The sequence below is a fragment of the Coregonus clupeaformis genome, chromosome 26, assembly GCF_020615455.1.
Source record: "Coregonus clupeaformis isolate EN_2021a chromosome 26, ASM2061545v1, whole genome shotgun sequence".
NCBI classification, from domain to species: Eukaryota; Metazoa; Chordata; class Actinopteri; order Salmoniformes; family Salmonidae; genus Coregonus; species Coregonus clupeaformis.
Genome location: NC_059217.1, coordinates 23616555 through 23635426, shown reverse-complemented (window position 1 = coordinate 23635426; position 18872 = coordinate 23616555). Strand labels below are relative to the sequence as shown.

The window sequence follows — 18872 nt, the reverse complement described above, 5'->3', positions numbered from 1 at the left end:
ACCACTGGCTCTGCTGTCTTGTACTATACCATCAAAGGAGTAGAGCGCTTTGCAGTGGCCAAGGACTGGGAGCGGGTCGTCGTCGTCAAACTCATCATCAAACTCGTCTGGCTGGTGGGCCTGTCGGGGGTCTGGCTGGTGAGGGGGAGTGCGGTGCTCCTGGCTGGGGTCGTCTGTGTAACTGCCGTCAGGGCTGGAGGAGGAGGAGGAGGAGAGGGGGATGAGAGAGTCAGTGCTATCTCAGCCACTCGGGTCTAGATGGCTGAACTCAAGCTGTGGGATTCTGCTCCAGTCAGACTGTGACTGAGCCATCCGAGTCACTTTCCTTTAGAAAAACTATTACGACTCCACCCATGTTACGTTTTCAAAGACACAAAGAACAAGAATGTGTGTCATTCTATTTATATGCAAAGACATCTGGTGAACCTGCTAGATTGGATTTGTTCAATTTACGCTATGGCCCATGGGCACGTGTCACTTTCACTACAATAAATAACTCTATTACTACTATTACTATTTCTTCTACAATCTATTACTACTACATAAACAATGTGTTTCGGTGCCCTCTGACCTCTCTCTGCCGTGGGAGGCGTGATGGTTGACGTCGGCACTGGGTCTTCGATCTCCTCTTGTGCTCACCTTCCCCTCCACCTCCGACAGCCAGCTCTGTGTGAGAGTGAGAGAGTGAGTGAGTGAGTGAGTGAGTGAGAGAAGGAAATTAAGAGGTAGAAACAGTCATACTGCTGTTTACAACCCCACGATGGATACACTCATTCTTACCCCCTGAATCTCTAAGAACTCCTATCCTGTTCTACTCAGTGTGCTGTTGACAAAGGGAAGCAGTGCAAATAGTCATCCTCCAGAGGGGGATAACTCAGCACAGCAAACCTTAGCCCAGTCACTATTTCTCCAGATGTACTGTGATGCCTTTCTTGCGCTCCCCTCCACCCATTCCTCCCTCTGGCTGGGGCTTCAGGGCTCTTGGCTGGGGAGGCTTACCTCATTCTTGTGGATCTCGGAGCGCAGTTTCTCCATGTTGCACATGGTCTCGGAGATCTTGGGCTGGAGGCTCTGTGGGTCGCCCATCTGAGGATTCTTCTCATACACATCCTTCATCTTGTTCAGCGCATCTCTTCACACACATACACACAGTCACAATGTGAACACATTGTACATAAACAATTTAACAAATGACACTGACATGTCAATGAAATACTACTGGAGCAGAAACGTGGACAGTATAAAAGAGACACAGATCAGTGTTAAAGTAAGTCTTCCCACGGTCTACCTTTGGTCCACCTCTTTCTGTAGTTCTTTGCTGAGCTCGTCAATCCTAGCCTGCAGCCTCTTGCGTCTCTGTTCGGGAGGCAGATGACTGAAGTCCTCCAGTGATGGAGCCTGAAATCACATCAGTACACTGTCCAGTTACATTGACACAGTCACTCGTAGTCTCTAGAAACCTTCTCACAGCAAGAACCTACGAGAATTATACTAGGAGACCAGAGAAAGAATAGGTTTGAGAACCTCACTCTAGAACGGCGTGTAACACTAGACTTGTGCTATAGAACGCCACAAGGTGGGACAAATGCACAACTAGCTATGGCAGTCCAGATATCACACTACTGACTCACAACTTACCTTCACTGACCACTGTGTAGGTTTTGGTTACAATAGAAGAAAAGACAAAAAAATAAAAGATGGAATGGTTATCGAAACGTATGTGGCTCATGTAGGTTATTATGGTAACTAAGAGCACAGCATCACAAGGGTGTGACTATGGAAGGAGAGTTAGAGGTTGTCGGGGGTGTTTTCCTTTGGGAACAGAGTTACCCACAGTTGTCAAGAACAAAGGTAGACACAATCTGATGAGCACTATTAGTGTGTCAATCTGGGTGAAGTTATACTTGTTAATCTGTGTTATTATATTTCATTAATTGAATGGATAGCTTGATGCTACATAGTATTGGAAAGGCTATTCTCCAAGGAGAATACACTGTTCAAGATATCCTTTTAATTCCACTAAAAACAAGTTGACATCTTAAAAGCCCTCTTTAGATGATGTGATGCTATTTGAAGCAAGAAGAGGGTTGTTTCCAGGAAGTCCGTCTCTTTACTGCAGACAACCATGAATCACCTCATACATTAAGGAAATTAAACCAGGTCCTTCAGCCAGAAACCAATGAGACACACAGGGGTGACACACAATCAATGGTCTGGCACAGTAATACCACTGTGTGACATTGATTAGACTGTGTAGCCATCATTCAGTATATTGGCTGGCTCATGACGAGGTAAAGTTGACCTTCATTTCACATCGACATACCACTGTAACCACCCCCTATCCAAATACCACCTACAGCTTCAGTATCGCTTCCTACACTTCACACAACACACTCAATAATGGCACTCCTGTGATTTCAACACCCCCTGTTCCTAACTAGAGAATAACTGATTCAAAACCAGAGACAGAAGAGAGGGAGGTGAGAAGGGAGAGAGAGAGAAAGATAAAATAATGAAATCACTGCAAACCCAAACACACTGACATGCTCTTAGTCTTACCCCTCGTTTAAGACCCCTGAAAGAGGCTATCCTGGGTTTGACCGTTCTCATTTCAGACAGACAGAAAGCTATGGGGTCACTGGCAAATTTAGGAGACTGACAGTGGCTGGCGGTAGCCAAGTCGGGGCGGTGGGGAGCAGGGGGAGGAGAGGAGGGGGGAGACTGGGACAACAAAAAAGAGGTGATCAACCTCCAAACTTTTAGAACTAGGAACATATTGTAACGATTGAACATAAACTCATGGTGTTGTGTCTATATAAGTGATAAGCAGAGGTAAAAAAGTGGTTATCCAACGTATTATCCCACAAAACAAATCTCAACAGGAGAAACTCCAGGTAAGCAAGATCATGCAAGACGAAATTTGAGAGACCCTCGGGTGAGAAACAAGAATGGACATCAGACGAGCAGGCAAATCAAAGTCAATATGAGCACCAACACCCCTTGTATTAGACAAGTCATTTGAAATGGTGAGCTACTCTCACACAAACCTACAACAAGTTATAGATGAATAGACGGTATCGCCTTTGGCAGGTCAAAGTGTAGTGATTTAGGCAATGAGATAGACAATGCTAGATTTAGGTGACTGTTATAAAACACAGCTACCGTAAGGTATAAACCTACCAGTGGACTCTGTTATGAGAAAAAAAACAGACAAAAATCAGTGAGTGGGCATTAATACAAGTAGTTCACTATTGAAACAGTGAGCAAAGGTCTTGATAGCTGGTGATGATGAATCTCTCACCTTGGGCTTTTTCCCAAAGAGCCACAGTTTGTTCTTGGCCGCCTTGCTGATCGAGTGTTTGGGGTCTGGCTTGACCCCCCCCTCGTTCTTGGGGGTGCTGATAGTGTTGTCTGAGCCCGTCCGGGAGAGGTTCTGACTGTAGTCCTCAAACGGGAAGTCCCCTGGAGGCTCAAAGCCCGACTTAAACGACTCCACTACAATCGCTGAGTCCTGACAGAGAGAGAAGAGAAAGAGAGCATGAGACTGCATGACAGTGAACATCAATCAAACATTACAGACTGACATTTCTTTAAAATGATGTTTTCTGGGACACCATGACCACAGTGTAAAGCACAGCTCAGCCCCTGGTGGAAACCACAGGGTAGCATGCGCTGTGTGCATAAAGAAGAATCAAAGGAAAACATGTCACACTGAGTGGGAACAACTCTGCTCAGCTGGCTCCAGCAGTAGCAACAGCCAGGCTGTATGTAGGCCCATGGGTGGGAAGGGGAGAGGAGGCTCTGCCTGCCGGGGCCAGCCAGCAACACAAACACTGGAGGAGACAGAGGCCAGAGGCTGGAAATTAGGCAGGGGCTAACTGATACACCACAGCTAGCATGCTAGCAGATGCCCATAGTCTTCCAGTCATTGTGCTAATGCTAGTAGGCATTGGCTGACGAGACTTCCTCTAACCTCCTTCATACTGGACACAGAGACAATAAAATGGTATCCACCAGTTCAGCTGACTCTGGGGCAGTAGATAAAGGACCTCATTGCCAAAATCCCAAAGTATCCCTTTAACACTAGAACCGCCCGGCCTTTCAGCACCCGATAGAGAACGTTGCCGGGCGTCCTCTTCAGCACCCGATAGAGAACGTTGCCGGGCATCCTCTTCAGCATATGCATCAGATGCATATCAACCTACAAGGTGCGCAAACATAAGCACCAAAGTTTGATAAATAGTGCATAAACTATTGGAAAGGATAAATTGCATGAAGAAATATTAGTGAAAATATATCCATGTAAAAATATAACAACAATAGCTATTTGTTTAGATAGTCTAGGATATGTTTTGTATAATTCTACAAAGTCCTGGTGGAAAAACGTAGGCCTATAGCCTATTTGACACCACTTCCAGCCAATGACGCATCAACATTCTAACAATCTAATAAATACATTTCCTACATGCTATCGGAAGAATAATCATTTGGTTGTGTGTATGAAGGTCTTAGGTAACATTCGAATACTAAAAAACAATTATTTCAAAAGAACATAATAGCATTTTCATTAGTTTGTGTTACTCTAGGCCAGAGGTGTCAAACTCATTCCATGGAGGGCCTAGTGTCTGCTGGTTTTTGTTTTTTCCTTTCAATTAAGACCTAGACAACCAGGTGAGGGGAGTTCTTTACCAATTAGTGACCTTAATTCATCAATCAAGTACAAGGGAGTAGCGAAAACCCGCAGACACTCGGCCCTCTGTGGAATGAGTTTGACACGTGTGCTTCTAGGCTATAAGTAAAAACGAAAAACTACTAATTCAAGAGTTCAATCCATCACAAAGAAATCCATTATAATTTCGTTTTGGAAGGTCTAAAGAAACATTGTGGAAATAAGAAGATTTATTTAAAAAATAAAAGCATATTTTAAGTTTATTATGTTACTAGTCTTTGCCTAGTTGCCAGTGCAATGCTGCCACACAAGCAGTCATGTGCATGGACAGCGCTGATATTCTTGGAAAAAGTGATATTTGGAAATAGAGCTGCACCTCTTGAATTTTGAGAGTTAGTTGACAAAGGTAAGTGTCATAGAAACTGCAGAAAATGCTCTTTCTGATACTATATAGAAATCTAAACGTTTTACCTGAATGTGACTGTAGGAGGATTTGATAAAGTGGTGCTCCTTTCCCTGCATCTGTCAATTCCAAGCTGCGCCCATCTCTTCATGTACAATTTGACAACTGATAAAATTGTCACTCATCAGACTAATGTCAATGTAATATGGTCTTTAGTTTGGGTATAGTTTAGGTGTAGTTTCGATGGGCCAGCTGGTCAGGCTGGTCAGGCTGACTGGCATCGTTTGCTTCCCCTCACTCATCAACTCGGAAAGAGTCAAGGATATGTTTTGCATTATTCTAAAGGCCTACTGTAACACATAACATGTTTTCATTTCCCACAATACATTTTATTAGTAATAGAGTTATAGTAAATAAAACAGTCCCATAACAGCTTCTTTTTACAAAGTAAAACGTAAAAGAAAATGGTACCAACCCGCAAGGTGCGCCGACAAATTATTAACATGAGTGCCAACGCTGATAAATAGGCATATAAACTCAACATTACACAACTGTTGTTCTAAATTAAATCAACCTCTTCACCCTCCTTATCATTCAGTTAGGCCTAATTGAAATTAAATTGTGAAGTAACGTGCACAATTATCTCCCATTCATCCATGTAATTCATTCAGTGAGGGGAGAGAGACACAATAGCACCTGGCTGGGTACCAACGTCCTACAGCGCAAGTTGGTGAAAAGGTTCAATACTTTGAAAATGAGCAATGTAAAATACAAACATTTTGTAAAAGTCAGGGAAGGAGCAAGAGGTTGCATTTTGTTTTAGCATATTTTTTATTTATTTACTAAATCAAACATCAGTGGCCGTTGGCCTATGGCGGTTCCAGTGTTTAGAGAGCCCAGGGAGCCATTGCCTCACCGCTGGCCTGGCTGCTGGGTGGATGACTAACTACTGGTCCTGCTCCACCCATGCCATGAGCTGCCTCCGCTCTGTACCCTGCGCTAAAGTCACCATGCTAAAGCATAGACTTGTGTACACCCTGCTCCAAATTATAGAACACCGTGCTATATGCTTATGCTATAGGGAATCATGCTACTGTGTAGGCCACCATACCATAGTGCATCATGCTATAGGGCACCATGCTCCAGACCCACCTTGCGTTGGTCCACAGCCTTGGCAGCAGTCACCATGCCCTCCAGACACTTAGAGATGATGGGGATGACTCTGCGCTCCACGTCGGCAAAGCTCCGGTACGTCTCTCCCAGCTTCACTGTTCGCCTCTCGTCCATGTCCTGCAGGTTCTGGAGAGGTGGGAACACACACACAGTGACCTCTGACCTTTTGGTCTCCTGTTAGCCAATTACAGCTCAGAGTTCCATCTCTCCGGCCAATGCGGGATGAGACAGAAGTTGGAGCCTGGAGGAGAATGGCTGGCCGTGGCTTACCTTGAATATCTGTGGAATGGCCACGTTGAAATGTTTCCACTGCTCCCCGTTAAAGTTCTGCAGCTGAGCAGCGTACTCATTCTTACTCTCGTCTGCAGAGTGTGTGCGCAGGTACAACTGGGACTTTGCCTGCAGTGGACAAGAGGGAAAATTCAGGACCACTCAACATACACGGCAAAGGACAACCTCCGAGGTGTATGGGTGTAGGTAGTGTACATGTCATGGCTCAAGCCAGGTCAGGACGTACCTTTTCTACCTCTGACTTGGTGGCGTTGATGTCGTTGTCTAACCTGTCGTAGCTGATCTGTGATTTCTCTGCCTCCTTACACTCCCGCTCAAACTTCTTCTTGCTCTAAGAAAGTCAAATGGGAGATTGAGATTATTAGTCAAGACATTTTGACCTCTTCTCAAAACCAAGAGTCATCCTGCCTCGTAATGAAGGCAAGCCTCTACTATTTCTACAGGACATACAGTGGGGAGAACAAGTATTTGATACACTGCCGATTTTGCAGGTTTTCCTACATACAAAGCATGTAGAGGTCTGTAATTTTTTTTATCATAGGTACACTTCAACTGTGAGCCCACTCCTCCATACAGACTTTCTCCAGATCCTTCAGGTTTCGGGGCTGTCACTGGGCAATACGGACTTTCAGCTCCCTCCAAAGATGTTCTATTGGGTTCAGGTCTGGAGACTGGCTAGGCCACTCCAGGACCTTGAGATGCTTCTTACGGAGCCACTCCTTAGTTGACCTGGCTGTGTGTTTCGGGTCGTTGTCATGCTGGAAGACCCAGCCACAACCCATTTTCAATGCTCTTACTGAGGGAAGGAGGTTGTTGGCCAAGATCTCGCGATACATGGCCCCATCCATCCTCCCCTCAATACGGTGCAGTCGTCCTGTCCCCTTTGCAGAAAAGCATCCCCAAAGAATGATGTTTCCACCTCCATGCTTCACGGTTGGGATGGTGTTCTTGGGGTTGTACTCATCCTTCTTCTTCCTCCAAACACGGCGAGTGGAGTTTAGACCAAAAAGCTATATTTTTGTCTCATCAGACCACATGACCTTCTCCCATTCCTTCTCTGGATCATCCAGATGGTCATTGGCAAACTTCAGACGGGCCTGGACATGCGCTGGCTTGAGCAGGGGGACCTTGCGTGCGCTGCAGGATTTTAATCCATGACGGCGTAGTGTGTTACTAATGGTTTTCTTTGAGACTGTGGTCCCAGCTCTCTTCAGGTCATTGACCAGGTCCTGCCGTGTAGTTCTGGGCTGATCCCTCACCTTCCTCATGATCATTGATGCCCCACGAGGTGAGATCTTGCATGGAGCCCCAGACTGAGGGTGATTGACCGTCATCTTGAACTTCTTCCATTTTCTAATAATTGCGCCAACAGTTGTTGCCTTCTCACCAAGCTGCTTGCCTATTGTCCTGTAGCCCATCCCAGCCTTGTGCAGGTCTACAATTTTATCCCTGATGTCCTTACACAGCTCTCTGGTCTTGGCCATTGTGGAGAGGTTGGAGTCTGTTTGATTGAGTGTGTGGAGAGGTGTCTTTTATACAGGTAACGAGTTCAAACAGGTGCAGTTAATACAGGTAATGAGTGGAGAACAGGAGGGCTTCTTAAAGAAAAACTAACAGGTCTGTGAGAGCCGGAATTCTTACTGGTTGGTAGGTGATCAAATACTTATGTCATGCAATAAAATGCAAATGAATTACTTAAAAATCATACAATGTGATTTTCTGGCTTTTTGTTTTAGATTCCGTCTCTCACAGTTGAAGTGTACCTATGATAAAAATTACAGACCTCTACATGCTTTGTAAGTAGGAAAACCTGCAAAATCGGCAGTGTATCAAATACTTGTTCTCCCCACTGTAGATAGGAGAGCAAAACAGAGCAGAAGCACTATTTATTGTGGTTAATAAACAGGCAGCAGTGCAAACAAAAAACCTCTAAAGAAATGTATGCTCTCGTCCTGCCAGAACATCTGTGCTGCATTACGTGACAGTGCAACAAAGAGGAATACCTAAGGCATTACAACGCTGCCATTCTCAATGCGAGAATAATTCAGCCTTTGAAAATGTGACTCACAGGCAAACTGCAAAGGCATGAAATGCAGGAATACTTCTCTCATCAGTGTGTGTGTGTGTGTGCCCATGTGCTCTCTTATGTATGCATCTTCCTGTGTGTGTGTGTGTGTGTGTGTGTGTGTATGCAGTCCTTTAACTGTGTGTGTGTTTATGCAGTCCTTTAAATGTATGTCTATGTGTGTGTGTCTGTGTGTGTGTATGTGTATGTGTGTGTGTGTGTGTGTGTGTGTGTGTGTCTGTGTGTGTGTGTGTGTGTGTCTGTGCGCAGATGTAAATGGAGATCCTCTTGGCCCTCTCTCACACGCGGCCCAGCAGGACTGAGCGTCTAGCTGTCGGCAGAGGGGAGCAGGTCCCTGCTGGTGGTCCACGTGTCACGCAGGCCTCCTGCCCTGCGAGGGGCCTTCCCTGTCCCCGCCGTGCCCTGTGCCACGTGGCCCTCCCTCCCTCCATCCCTTCTCTTCTTCCCTGCCTCCTCTCACACACTCACATTGTCCATATGTTTCCAACACTGGTCCAGATACTGCTGAGCCTTCCTGCCCTCCTGGAGGTGCTGTGGAGTCAACACACACAAACATACAGATGTACTATCTTAATTTGACTAATTTCTCACAGAGGGAAAATAATCCTGCAGCAACAGGAAATGTGAATTATTATGTGGATTATAATTAATGGACAATTTTGTGTAGGGTTTGATACATATTTAGTTAAGCCTTTTTAAACCTTGAATACCCTACAATTTGCATGTCCTTCTGCACATTAAAATTATCTGCGACAACAGAGTGATCAAATTAAGATAGCACACCAGTATGAACAGGAGGATCTCAATACACACGTACAGTTGAAGTCGGAAGCTTACATACACCTTAGCCAAATACATTTAAACTCAGTTTTTCACAATTCCTGACATTTAATCCTAGTAAAAATTCCCTGTCTTAGGTCAGTTAGGATCACCACTTTATTTTAAGAATGTGAAATGTCTGAATAGAAGTAGAGTGAATGATTCATTTCAGCTTTTATTTCTTTCATCACATTCCCAGTGGGTCAGAAGTTTACATACACTCAATTAGTATTTGGTAGCATTGCCTTTAAATTGTTTAACTTGGGTCAAACGTTTCGGGTAGCCTTCCACAAGCTTCCCACAATAAGTTGGGTGAATGTTGGCCCATTCCTCCTGACAGAGCTGGTGTAACTGAGTCAGGTTTGTAGGCCTCCTTGCTCGCACACACTTTTTCAGTTCTGCCCACAAATGTTCTATAGGATTGAGGTCAGGGCTTTGTGATGGCCACTCCAATACCTTGACTTTGTTGTCCTTAAGCCATTTTGCCACAACTTTGGAAGTATGCTTGGGGTCATTGTCCATTTGGAAGACCCATTTGCGACCAAGCTTTAACTTCCTGACTGATGTCTTGAGATGTTGCTTCAATATATCCACATAATTTTCCTTCCTCATGATGCCATCTATTTTGTGAAGTGCACCAGTCCCTCCTGCAGCAAAGCACCCCCACAGCATGATGCTGCCACCCCCGTGCTTCACGGTTGGGATGGTGTTCTTCGGCTTGCAAGCCGCCCCCCTTTTCCTCCAAACATAACGATGGTCATTATGGCCAAACTATTCTAGTTCTATTTTTGTTTCATCAGACTAGAGGACATTTCTCCAAAAAGTACGATCTTTGTACACATGTGCAGTTGCATACCGTAGTCTGGCTTTTTTATGGCGGTTTTGGAGCAGTGGCTTCTTCCTTGCTGAGCGGCCTTTCAGGTTATGTCGATATAGGACTCGTTTTACTGTGGATATAGATACTTTTGTACCGGTTTCCTCCAGCATCTTCACAAGGTCCTTTGCTGTTGTTCTGGGATTGATTTGCACTTTTCGCACCAAAGTACGTTCATCTCTAGGAGACAGAACGCGCCTCCTTCCTGAGTGGTATGACGGATGCGTGGTCCCATGGTGTTTATACTTGCGTACTATTGTTTGTACAGATGAACGTGATACCTTCAGGCGTTTGGAAATTGCTCCCAAGGATGTACCAGACTTGAGGTCTACAGTTATTTTTCTGAGGTCTTGGCTGATTTCTTTTGATTTTCCCATGATGTCAAGCAAAGAGGCACTGAGTTTGAAGGTTGGCCTTGAAATACATCAACAGGTACACTTCCAATTGACTCAAATGATGTCAATTAGCCTATCAGAAGCTTCTAAAGCCATGACATCATTTTTTGAATTTTCCAAGCTGTTTAAAGGCACAGTCAACTTAGTGTATGTAAACTTCTGACCCACTGGAATTGTGATACAGTGAATTATAAGTGAAATAATCTGTCTGTAAACAATTGTTGGAAAAATTATTCATGCACAAAGTTTGTTAAAAATACATTTGTGGAGTGGTTGAAAAACGAGTTTTCATGACTCCAACGTAAGTGTATGTAAACTTCTGACTTCAACTATATAACTCACTCACTACGGCATAGACAAAATAACAAAACTATACACAACGTAACCACACTGTACATAATGAAGGCCTGCAATACGTACAACCAGGGATTAGTGTCCTACTAGTAAAGCCACTCACGTGTTTCCTCTCTGACTTGAGGTCCTGTGAATACCTCATCAGCTCTCCGTACACATTGTGTCCCATCTCCTCGGCCACTACCTCCCTCTGCCCAGCGTAGTCATTCAGCTCATTCAGGATGGAGTAGAACGACAGGCACGACGAGAACCTGAACACACAGGACAGGATACTCAACACTTGAGGTAAGCATTTATACTGGCCTCGGCCCTAGGGCACAGCAAACAAGGGTACTAGCAAGTGAAGTTTGACAAATGTATTTGTATGGATAGAGGGTAAGACAGAGAGAGATCCATGCTGTGGAACCCCTCCGATGGCAGTGGTTATGGCCAGGGCTATAATATGGTCGGTCCTATTCTGGACCTAGGCTCTGATTAAAAAGAGAGACCAGCTCCCTCTGTATCACACAGAGAGGAGGACGCCTAGTGGGAGCTAGAAGGCCAATAACATGCCGGACTCTGTATTAATATTGATAACAGGCCCACCTCCTCCTTAGTGACGTTACCATCACACTTTATTAGAATTCTCCTAAACCTCCATCCCCCCCCACATACACGCATCCACTGAGGAAGGACCAAGGAAGGTGGGACAGGGACATATGTTATGTATCCCTTAGAGGGCCTCCCTCACTCACTCCAGCCCTCCCTCCCTCGTCCTGTCCGGTTACAGTACCAGTGTTAGGAATTAGGACACAGGGCCAAATGATGCAAGGATAATGTAATTAATTAGGGGGAGGGTTTCAGAGAATTCAGAGGGTGGTGTCCCAACCATAGCCTGTCTTAAATATGTCCACTGTAAATATCAGTGCTGTGAGGCTGAGGCTAAAGGGAGCCAGCTCTCGCTCTCTCCCTCCTTCCCTCAGTCTCTCCCTCCTTCCCCCTCCCCCTCTCCCTCTCCTTCCCTCACAGCCCTTTCCTTTGATATCATTACTGTGCATTAGCAGCCAATAATGTCACCGTGGAGTGGCCAAGCACTGTGACCGTACATCAGAGCCAGATATTCTACACAGCTGTAGGACTTGCTAACTCTGTTACAGTGAGGGAAAAAAGTATTTGATCCCCTGCTGATTTTGTACGTTTGCCCACTGACAAAGAAATGATCAGTCTATAATTTTAATGGTAGGTTTATTTGAACAGTGAGAGACAGAATAACAACAAAAAAATCCAGAAATAAGATTGTAGACCTACACAAGGCTGGAATGGCCTACAAGACCATCACCAAGCAGCTTGGTGAGAAGGTGACAACAGTTGGTGCAATTATTCGCAAATGGAAGAAACACAAAAGACCTGTCAATCTCCCTCGGCCTGGGGCTCCATGCAAGATCTCACCTTGTGGAGTTGCAATGATCATGAGAACGGTGAGGAATCAGCCCAGAACTACACGGGAGGATCTTGTCAATGATCTCAAGGCAGCTGGGACCATAGTCACCAAGAAAACAATTGGTAACACACTACGCCGTGAAGGACTGAAATCCTGCAGTGCCCGCAAGTTCCCCCTGCTCAAGAAAGCACATATACAGGCCCGTCTGAAGTTTGCCAATGAACATCTGAATGATTCAGAGGAGAACTGGGTGAAAGTGTTGTGGTCAGATGAGACCAAAATTGAGCTCTTTGGCATCAACTCAACTCGCCGTGTTTGGAGTAGGAGGAATGCTGCCTATGACCCCAAGAACACCATACCCACCGTCAAACATGGAGGTGGAAACATTATGCTTTGGGGGTGTTTTTCTGCTAAGGGGACAGGACAACTTCACCGCATCAAAGGGACGATGGATGGGGCCATGTACCATCAAATCTTGGGTGAGAACCTCCTTCCCTCAGCCAGGGCATTGAAAATGGGTCATGGATGGGTATTCCAGCATGACAATGACCCAAAACACACGGCCAAGGCAACAAAGGAGTGGCTCAAGAAGAAGCACATTAAGGTCCTGGAGTGGCCTAGCCAGTCTCCAGACCTTAATCCCATAGAAAATCTGTGGAGGGAGCTGAAGGTTCGAGTTGCCAAACGTCAGCCTCGAAACCTTAATGACTTGGAGAAGATCTGCAAAGAGGAGTGGAACAAAATCCCTCCTGAGATGTGTGCAAACCTGGTGGCCAACTACAAGAAACATCTGACCTCTGTGATTGCCAACAAGGGTTTTTGCCACCAAGTACTGTCATGTTTTGCAGAGGGGTCAAATACTTATTTCCCTCATTAAAATGCAAATCAATTTATAACATTTTTGACATGCGTTTTTCTGGATTTTTGTCTCTCACTTTTCAAATAAACCTACCATTAAAATGATAGACTGATCAAGTCTTTGTCAGTGGGCAAACGTACAAAATCAGCAGGGGATCAAATACTATTTTCCCTCACTGTACTCTATTCTATGGAAGCAATTATACATTTAAAAAGTGCTGGGTTGCCATGGCAGTCCGTGTTTGTTGATGACAGGTCTAGTTGAAAGGCCCTGTGTGTGTGGTATAAAGCTGATACCGCTCACAGGTTGTTAACCATTTAATAAAACTGGGGCTAATCTACTCGCCTAGGTTCCTCCTCTTTGGAGCGCTTGGGACAGTACTTCTTCACCAGGTTCCTGTGAGGGGAGAGGAGACAGATGGTCAGAGACAGATAAGAGTGACAGACAGCTGCCTTTTTCACTCTCCAAGGCAGGAGCACATTAACCAAAATTACACAGATTTTTCATTATTTCAATAATTCCTGTATGTGAATATGAGGAAGTGATATGCTGAGATCGCTCAGTTAGTTTCCCTCAGTTAGATGCTCCTCTGAGACAGAGAGAGACTAGATAAAAGTAGGTCAGACTGACACAGATAACCTGGTACTGTGTGATATTCCTACTCTCTCCTCGGTTGTTCCCAACAGAACACATGCAGGAGGAGCAACACAAAGAAATGGTTCTCTTTGATAAAGTAGTCCCTCTGGAGAGGGGCTCCTGTAGTGTGGGGCGGTGCTGTGGGGCTCTTCAGGCATCGCTCCGGTTCCACTCGCTCTTCAGGGATGAATAGAGGAGGAATACAGAGAGGTTTTCAGAACTTGCCGCCGCCGTGCCCCCTCCTCCAATCAGCCCCCACTGAGCCCAACTAATGATGTCTGGTGCTTCCACCAAACAGCACTCTGTTTCCCCATCCTGGGGAGCAGGGGAGTAGCTCCCTGCACACACAGACTGATAAACATCAGCCTTGCCTGGTGCCGCTCTATGATTCACACAGAACAATACCTGAACACAGACAGACTGTCCAGGGAGTCAGGGACGGGGGAGAAATACCTCTACAGAAACGGTAGGGAGAGAAGGAGTGCTGGAAATGGTAGAAAATACTCATTCCACCCACAGCGTGAAGCCTATCAGCGTCTAACGCACGTTTTAAGAATGCATGAAGGCAAAATCACTGAGCTCTTCTTCTTCAGCCCATGATTCATTGCTGGTTCAATTATTCACTGGGTTACACACGCCGTGACTAAACATCCCCAGTTTAATAGGTTAGTCATCATTCACACTCATCTCCTTAAATAAAAAAATCTTCAGCGTATTGATGCTGTAACTAGGCAACACTCAAAGGGGGGTGTAGAGCCTCCTGGGGGGTGCAGAGGCCACAGCTGGAGCCTCTACGTTACCAGGCAGTGACGATGACAGCTCCAGGGGGACTGGCTGGGGGTCGGAGGGACACGGGGGTGTTTCTAAATCTTACTAACAGAGATACTTACGGCTTGAATGTGCCTATATGACATCTAATACCGGATGAGGCACCAGTTATTCACAAACAAGTACAGAAAAATACATTCAATTAAATGTGTTAGCAGCAACCATTTTTTCCAGACTGCATTTATTTCATTGGGGAAACAAACCAGTTTAATAAAACTGATCACGTGAGAGGAAAGGACAGTGAGCGTCATGCTCTCTCAGCCATGGCAGCAGCTCCGAGTAGAGGGGACAATTAAGCAGGAAGCAGAGGTGTGAAGTTGAACCCCATCATGTCATGGTCATCATGTCATGGTGACGTCACACGTGTGTGTGTGGGCAGGTTCAGTGAGTGGTCACCTATGGTTTACGAACCTAGCCTAAACAGTATCTTCCTATTCCCAGCCTAATCTTGTTAAACCAGTGGTCTCACAATCTAATTCAAGAACTGGTAGAATGTCGTTTTAGAACTCCTTGTTAGGGGTTTTGCTCCTTGGTAGATTTGCTCCAAAAGGTTATAACACATGGATGTCAGGGAGGACACAGCCTTGAGAGCATAATCCAACAGCGTATAATGGGTATACATCTGTAACCAACTCCAGCTTTACCATTTGAGGGGCGTTGGCATCTGCCCACTCCTCTAATGTCTAGAGACTGGCCAGTAGCCACCTCCTAGAAATCAATTTGTTCCGTGGTTAAGCCTATTATATTGATTTGTGGCCCCCCAAAAATCAATTCATGGGAGCACAACCACGTCAAATTGGGCTGAGTTGGCCCAATTGTTCAGGCTGAGTGGTCTGTCTGTACCACAGATGATTTTAGATATTCATCAAAAGACAGGATCCAATTACATTATTTGATAATTATCCTAGTCATTATTTAATTACCTGACATACAACACTGATATAACATGATTAACATATTGAAGGTTAATATGCAGTACTAATGCATCCATGTCTAATATACGTCTACATCTAGAACACAGAATACAGTATTCTACACAGAATACTAATTAAATTAATTGTTCAAAGTATAGGTAAAACACCTCAAAAACAGTTACGATAAAAGCCACATGGGCCAGAGAGTTTGAATAGGTTCTTACCTTAACTGTTTTGCATATGTCTGTTCGATCTCCAGCCTTTCCTTGACAAACTTTGCATACCTCTCTAGGAAGTCGATCCCCCATTGAGTATGCTTGTCAAGGTTTTCAAACTGGTCCTGAGAGAGAGATGGGGAGAAGGAGAGTGGTTAGGGTTGGAGGGAGACATTGTATGAGCGCTTAGTGACATGCACATGATGGATTCAATTAAATGAGCCATGAATGAGAACCTGAATGAGTGAATGAGTCGTCTGACATTGAATAACAAACACATGTTGAGTCACTACTTTATTCCTGTGCCAGGCTGTATTTCCTCAATGATCACACTGGGTAATATCAAGAGTATGTCAAATGAAAGGAAAGCTACAGACACACAGCGCAGGCATACAGAGTACAGACACTCCATACTTCTATTGATGAGAATTCCAGCTAAGGTGTCTAAGAGAAGAACCAGTAACCTTTCGTCTCCAGAGTTAAAGGGAAACTTCACAATTGTTCAACTTCATATTCATCATCTCCAGCAGCACCCCAACATCAACATATGTGAAAATGGCGTGCTTCTATGTTTTGTAGTAAAAATGATGTGTGTGTCTGTGTTTCCAATGACATCAGTGAAAACCCTAACCCAGTCAACACAGCGCATACTTTCAGCTGTCTGTCCTCATGTGACCCTCTTCTTCTTTTTGAGGTTAACCTATCCAGTAAGCACTGTGCACATTCTACACACAACCACACATAGCTGAGGCAATCCCCATTAACTGAAGGCCTACTTGGAACAACTCAACATCTAGCCTACATGATATCAGTAGCCAGTTTGAGCCTATAGAGGCGGCTTAAGGAGGATGGATTAAAATGGTGTGATCTCATTTATGACCATTACATTTCTGTTCCCTATTCTGACTGACTCTACCCTTTCCTCAACTTCATTCACACCACTGGTTCTCCTCCACTACTGGGTTGGTCCCTCTCCTCTCTGCTTTAAGGTCTGAGCTGCAGCTGACAAACAGAGAGACAGGACAGTGATGATTTGATTATTCTGTGCCACTGGACGCTAACCCTCTGAAGCCAGCTTGGCTCCACGACAGTCTGGCACAACCAGCCAGGGAGACTAGCCTACATGTCCCCTACTTCAGCCATGACGTTCACCTAGAACACTGGATCAGAAAGGATATATGTTCAGCAAGGCCAAGTTTGAGATTCAGCCCAACTAAAGTGAAGAGAAACAGATTGTACAGTAAGCTTGGGCGGTATACCGTATACTGGGGTATTTGGAAATAGCCAAGGAATGGTTTTTCAATAAATTGTTATATTTGTAGCTACTTTTTAAGTAAATACGTGCAGTCAACTTATGCAATACGTTAGGAGATAAAGCAGATTGGGTTCTTCATTTCACCTGTCTAGGGATGTCCGCGACAAAAAAAAAAATCTTGGTCGACCGAGAGTCGTCTGCTCTTTCGACCAATCGATTGGTCAACATTTTATTTTTCCATATATAGACACATTCTATGTGTTTTAAATCAAATCAACTATATGCACTGAGCTTGTCTGATGCTTTAAGCGCACTGTTTGATTAAATAATTAAGACACAAATGACTAGAGGGAGTACGACCGCAATTACATTTTACATTTACATTTTAGTCATTTAGCAGACGCTCTTATCCAGAGCGACATACAGTTAGTGCGTGCATACATTTTTCATACTGGCCCCCCGTGGGAAGGTATTGATTTGATTGTGCAGGGCTGGACTCCGACTTGCTGCGCTGTGTTAAAGAAAGACAGCCAGTGACTGTTTAAATAGCACCCATTGTCTCACTCTCCTCCCTGCTGCAGTGACCACCACAGAACATCAACAGTGTTTATCACGCTGTCCGTGTTTCTGAAGCTGCAACATAATTACAGCCATTACTGACTGAAAAGTTCTGTTACTGAAATCCTTCATTTGTTTAGGAAAAACATTCCCTATTCCCTCAACCCTTGCTCTCTTTACATGACACATGTATGCTTTGCATGCTGACCTTTAGCATATCATGATCACATCAATAAATTGGTTATAACAAACTCTGAACACCGTACCACATTTGACAGCAAAATGGATGCAGAGGACGTGACAAACTCGAAACGGGGGAATGTTTACTGGTTGCTCAGGAGGTAAAGGTGAAGTCAGATGTGTGGAATACATTTAACTAGTTGTAGAAAATACTGGAGATCAAGAAAAAGAAGGTAAGGAGCAAGTGCTGCGTGCATATTATGTGTACCAAACAGGTGTTGTTCGATTACAATATAATATTCCTGACCGATTGGAACAATGCAAACAACAATAAATTATAAGCGTACCAGAGTCTGCAGTAAAAAAATAAAATAAAAAGTAAAACCTTTATTACAGCAAAGACTAAAAACAGTCGCATTCATTCGTGAATGCAATTTCTGAAAATGAACGGTTTATTGTTTACGCTAATTATTCAAGAGTTGCTTTGTTATTTTATTTAAAAATGAAAATGCTTGATTGCATTTCAAATCATGAATGACTCGTATGCTGTGTGATGACATGAACAAATGAATGACTGATTGATACAGCAGCCTACATAAGTATTGAAATATAGGCCTAAGTAAGTTACGGTATTAAGACTAAACAGGATGAGCTCTTAGGCCTACAGCTCGATGGTGGTTATACTTATAATTATAATGATGATCATAATAATAATAATAATAATAATAATAATAATAATAATAAGGAGGAGAAAACTGAGAGTTATTATTATTATAAATAACAAATTTGACAATTTGGAACACTGTAAACACTAAATCAATTATAAATAATACCAGAGGCTGTGAAGCCTTTATTACAGCATAGCAAAGATTAAAAACAGCCGAATTTTTGTGAAATTGTTTATCCGACATGTTGTGGTTGCTTGAGGCTTGGTGCTCACAGA

The 18872-nt window shown here is 44.2% G+C and overlaps 1 protein-coding gene across 4 annotated transcripts in view; it reads right to left on the bottom strand.

Annotated features, from left to right (window-relative positions):
* LOC121540257 (formin-binding protein 1-like) overlaps nucleotides 1-18872 on the bottom strand; it is a 75914-nt gene that overhangs the window by 2781 nt on the left and 54261 nt on the right. For 2 of the 4 annotated variants that reach the window (XM_041848984.2, XM_041848986.2), the window contains exons 2-14: nucleotides 15946-16061; nucleotides 13689-13739; nucleotides 11168-11315; nucleotides 9091-9153; nucleotides 6763-6867; nucleotides 6516-6644; nucleotides 6225-6371; nucleotides 3302-3511; nucleotides 3181-3189; nucleotides 1289-1398; nucleotides 1000-1132; nucleotides 572-666; nucleotides 30-193 (exon numbers count right to left, since the gene is read on the bottom strand). In XM_041848984.2, the coding sequence (XP_041704918.1) occupies nucleotides 30-193; nucleotides 572-666; nucleotides 1000-1132; nucleotides 1289-1398; nucleotides 3181-3189; nucleotides 3302-3511; nucleotides 6225-6371; nucleotides 6516-6644; nucleotides 6763-6867; nucleotides 9091-9153; nucleotides 11168-11315; nucleotides 13689-13739; nucleotides 15946-16061 (1480 nt within the window). Of the gene's footprint in view, nucleotides 1-29; nucleotides 194-571; nucleotides 667-999; nucleotides 1133-1288; nucleotides 1399-1638; nucleotides 1651-2559; nucleotides 2722-3180; nucleotides 3190-3301; nucleotides 3512-6224; nucleotides 6372-6515; nucleotides 6645-6762; nucleotides 6868-9090; nucleotides 9154-11167; nucleotides 11316-13688; nucleotides 13740-15945; nucleotides 16062-18872 lie in introns of all 4 variants that reach the window. The other 2 variants (XM_045207789.1, XM_041848985.2) reach the window with 2 other exon arrangements.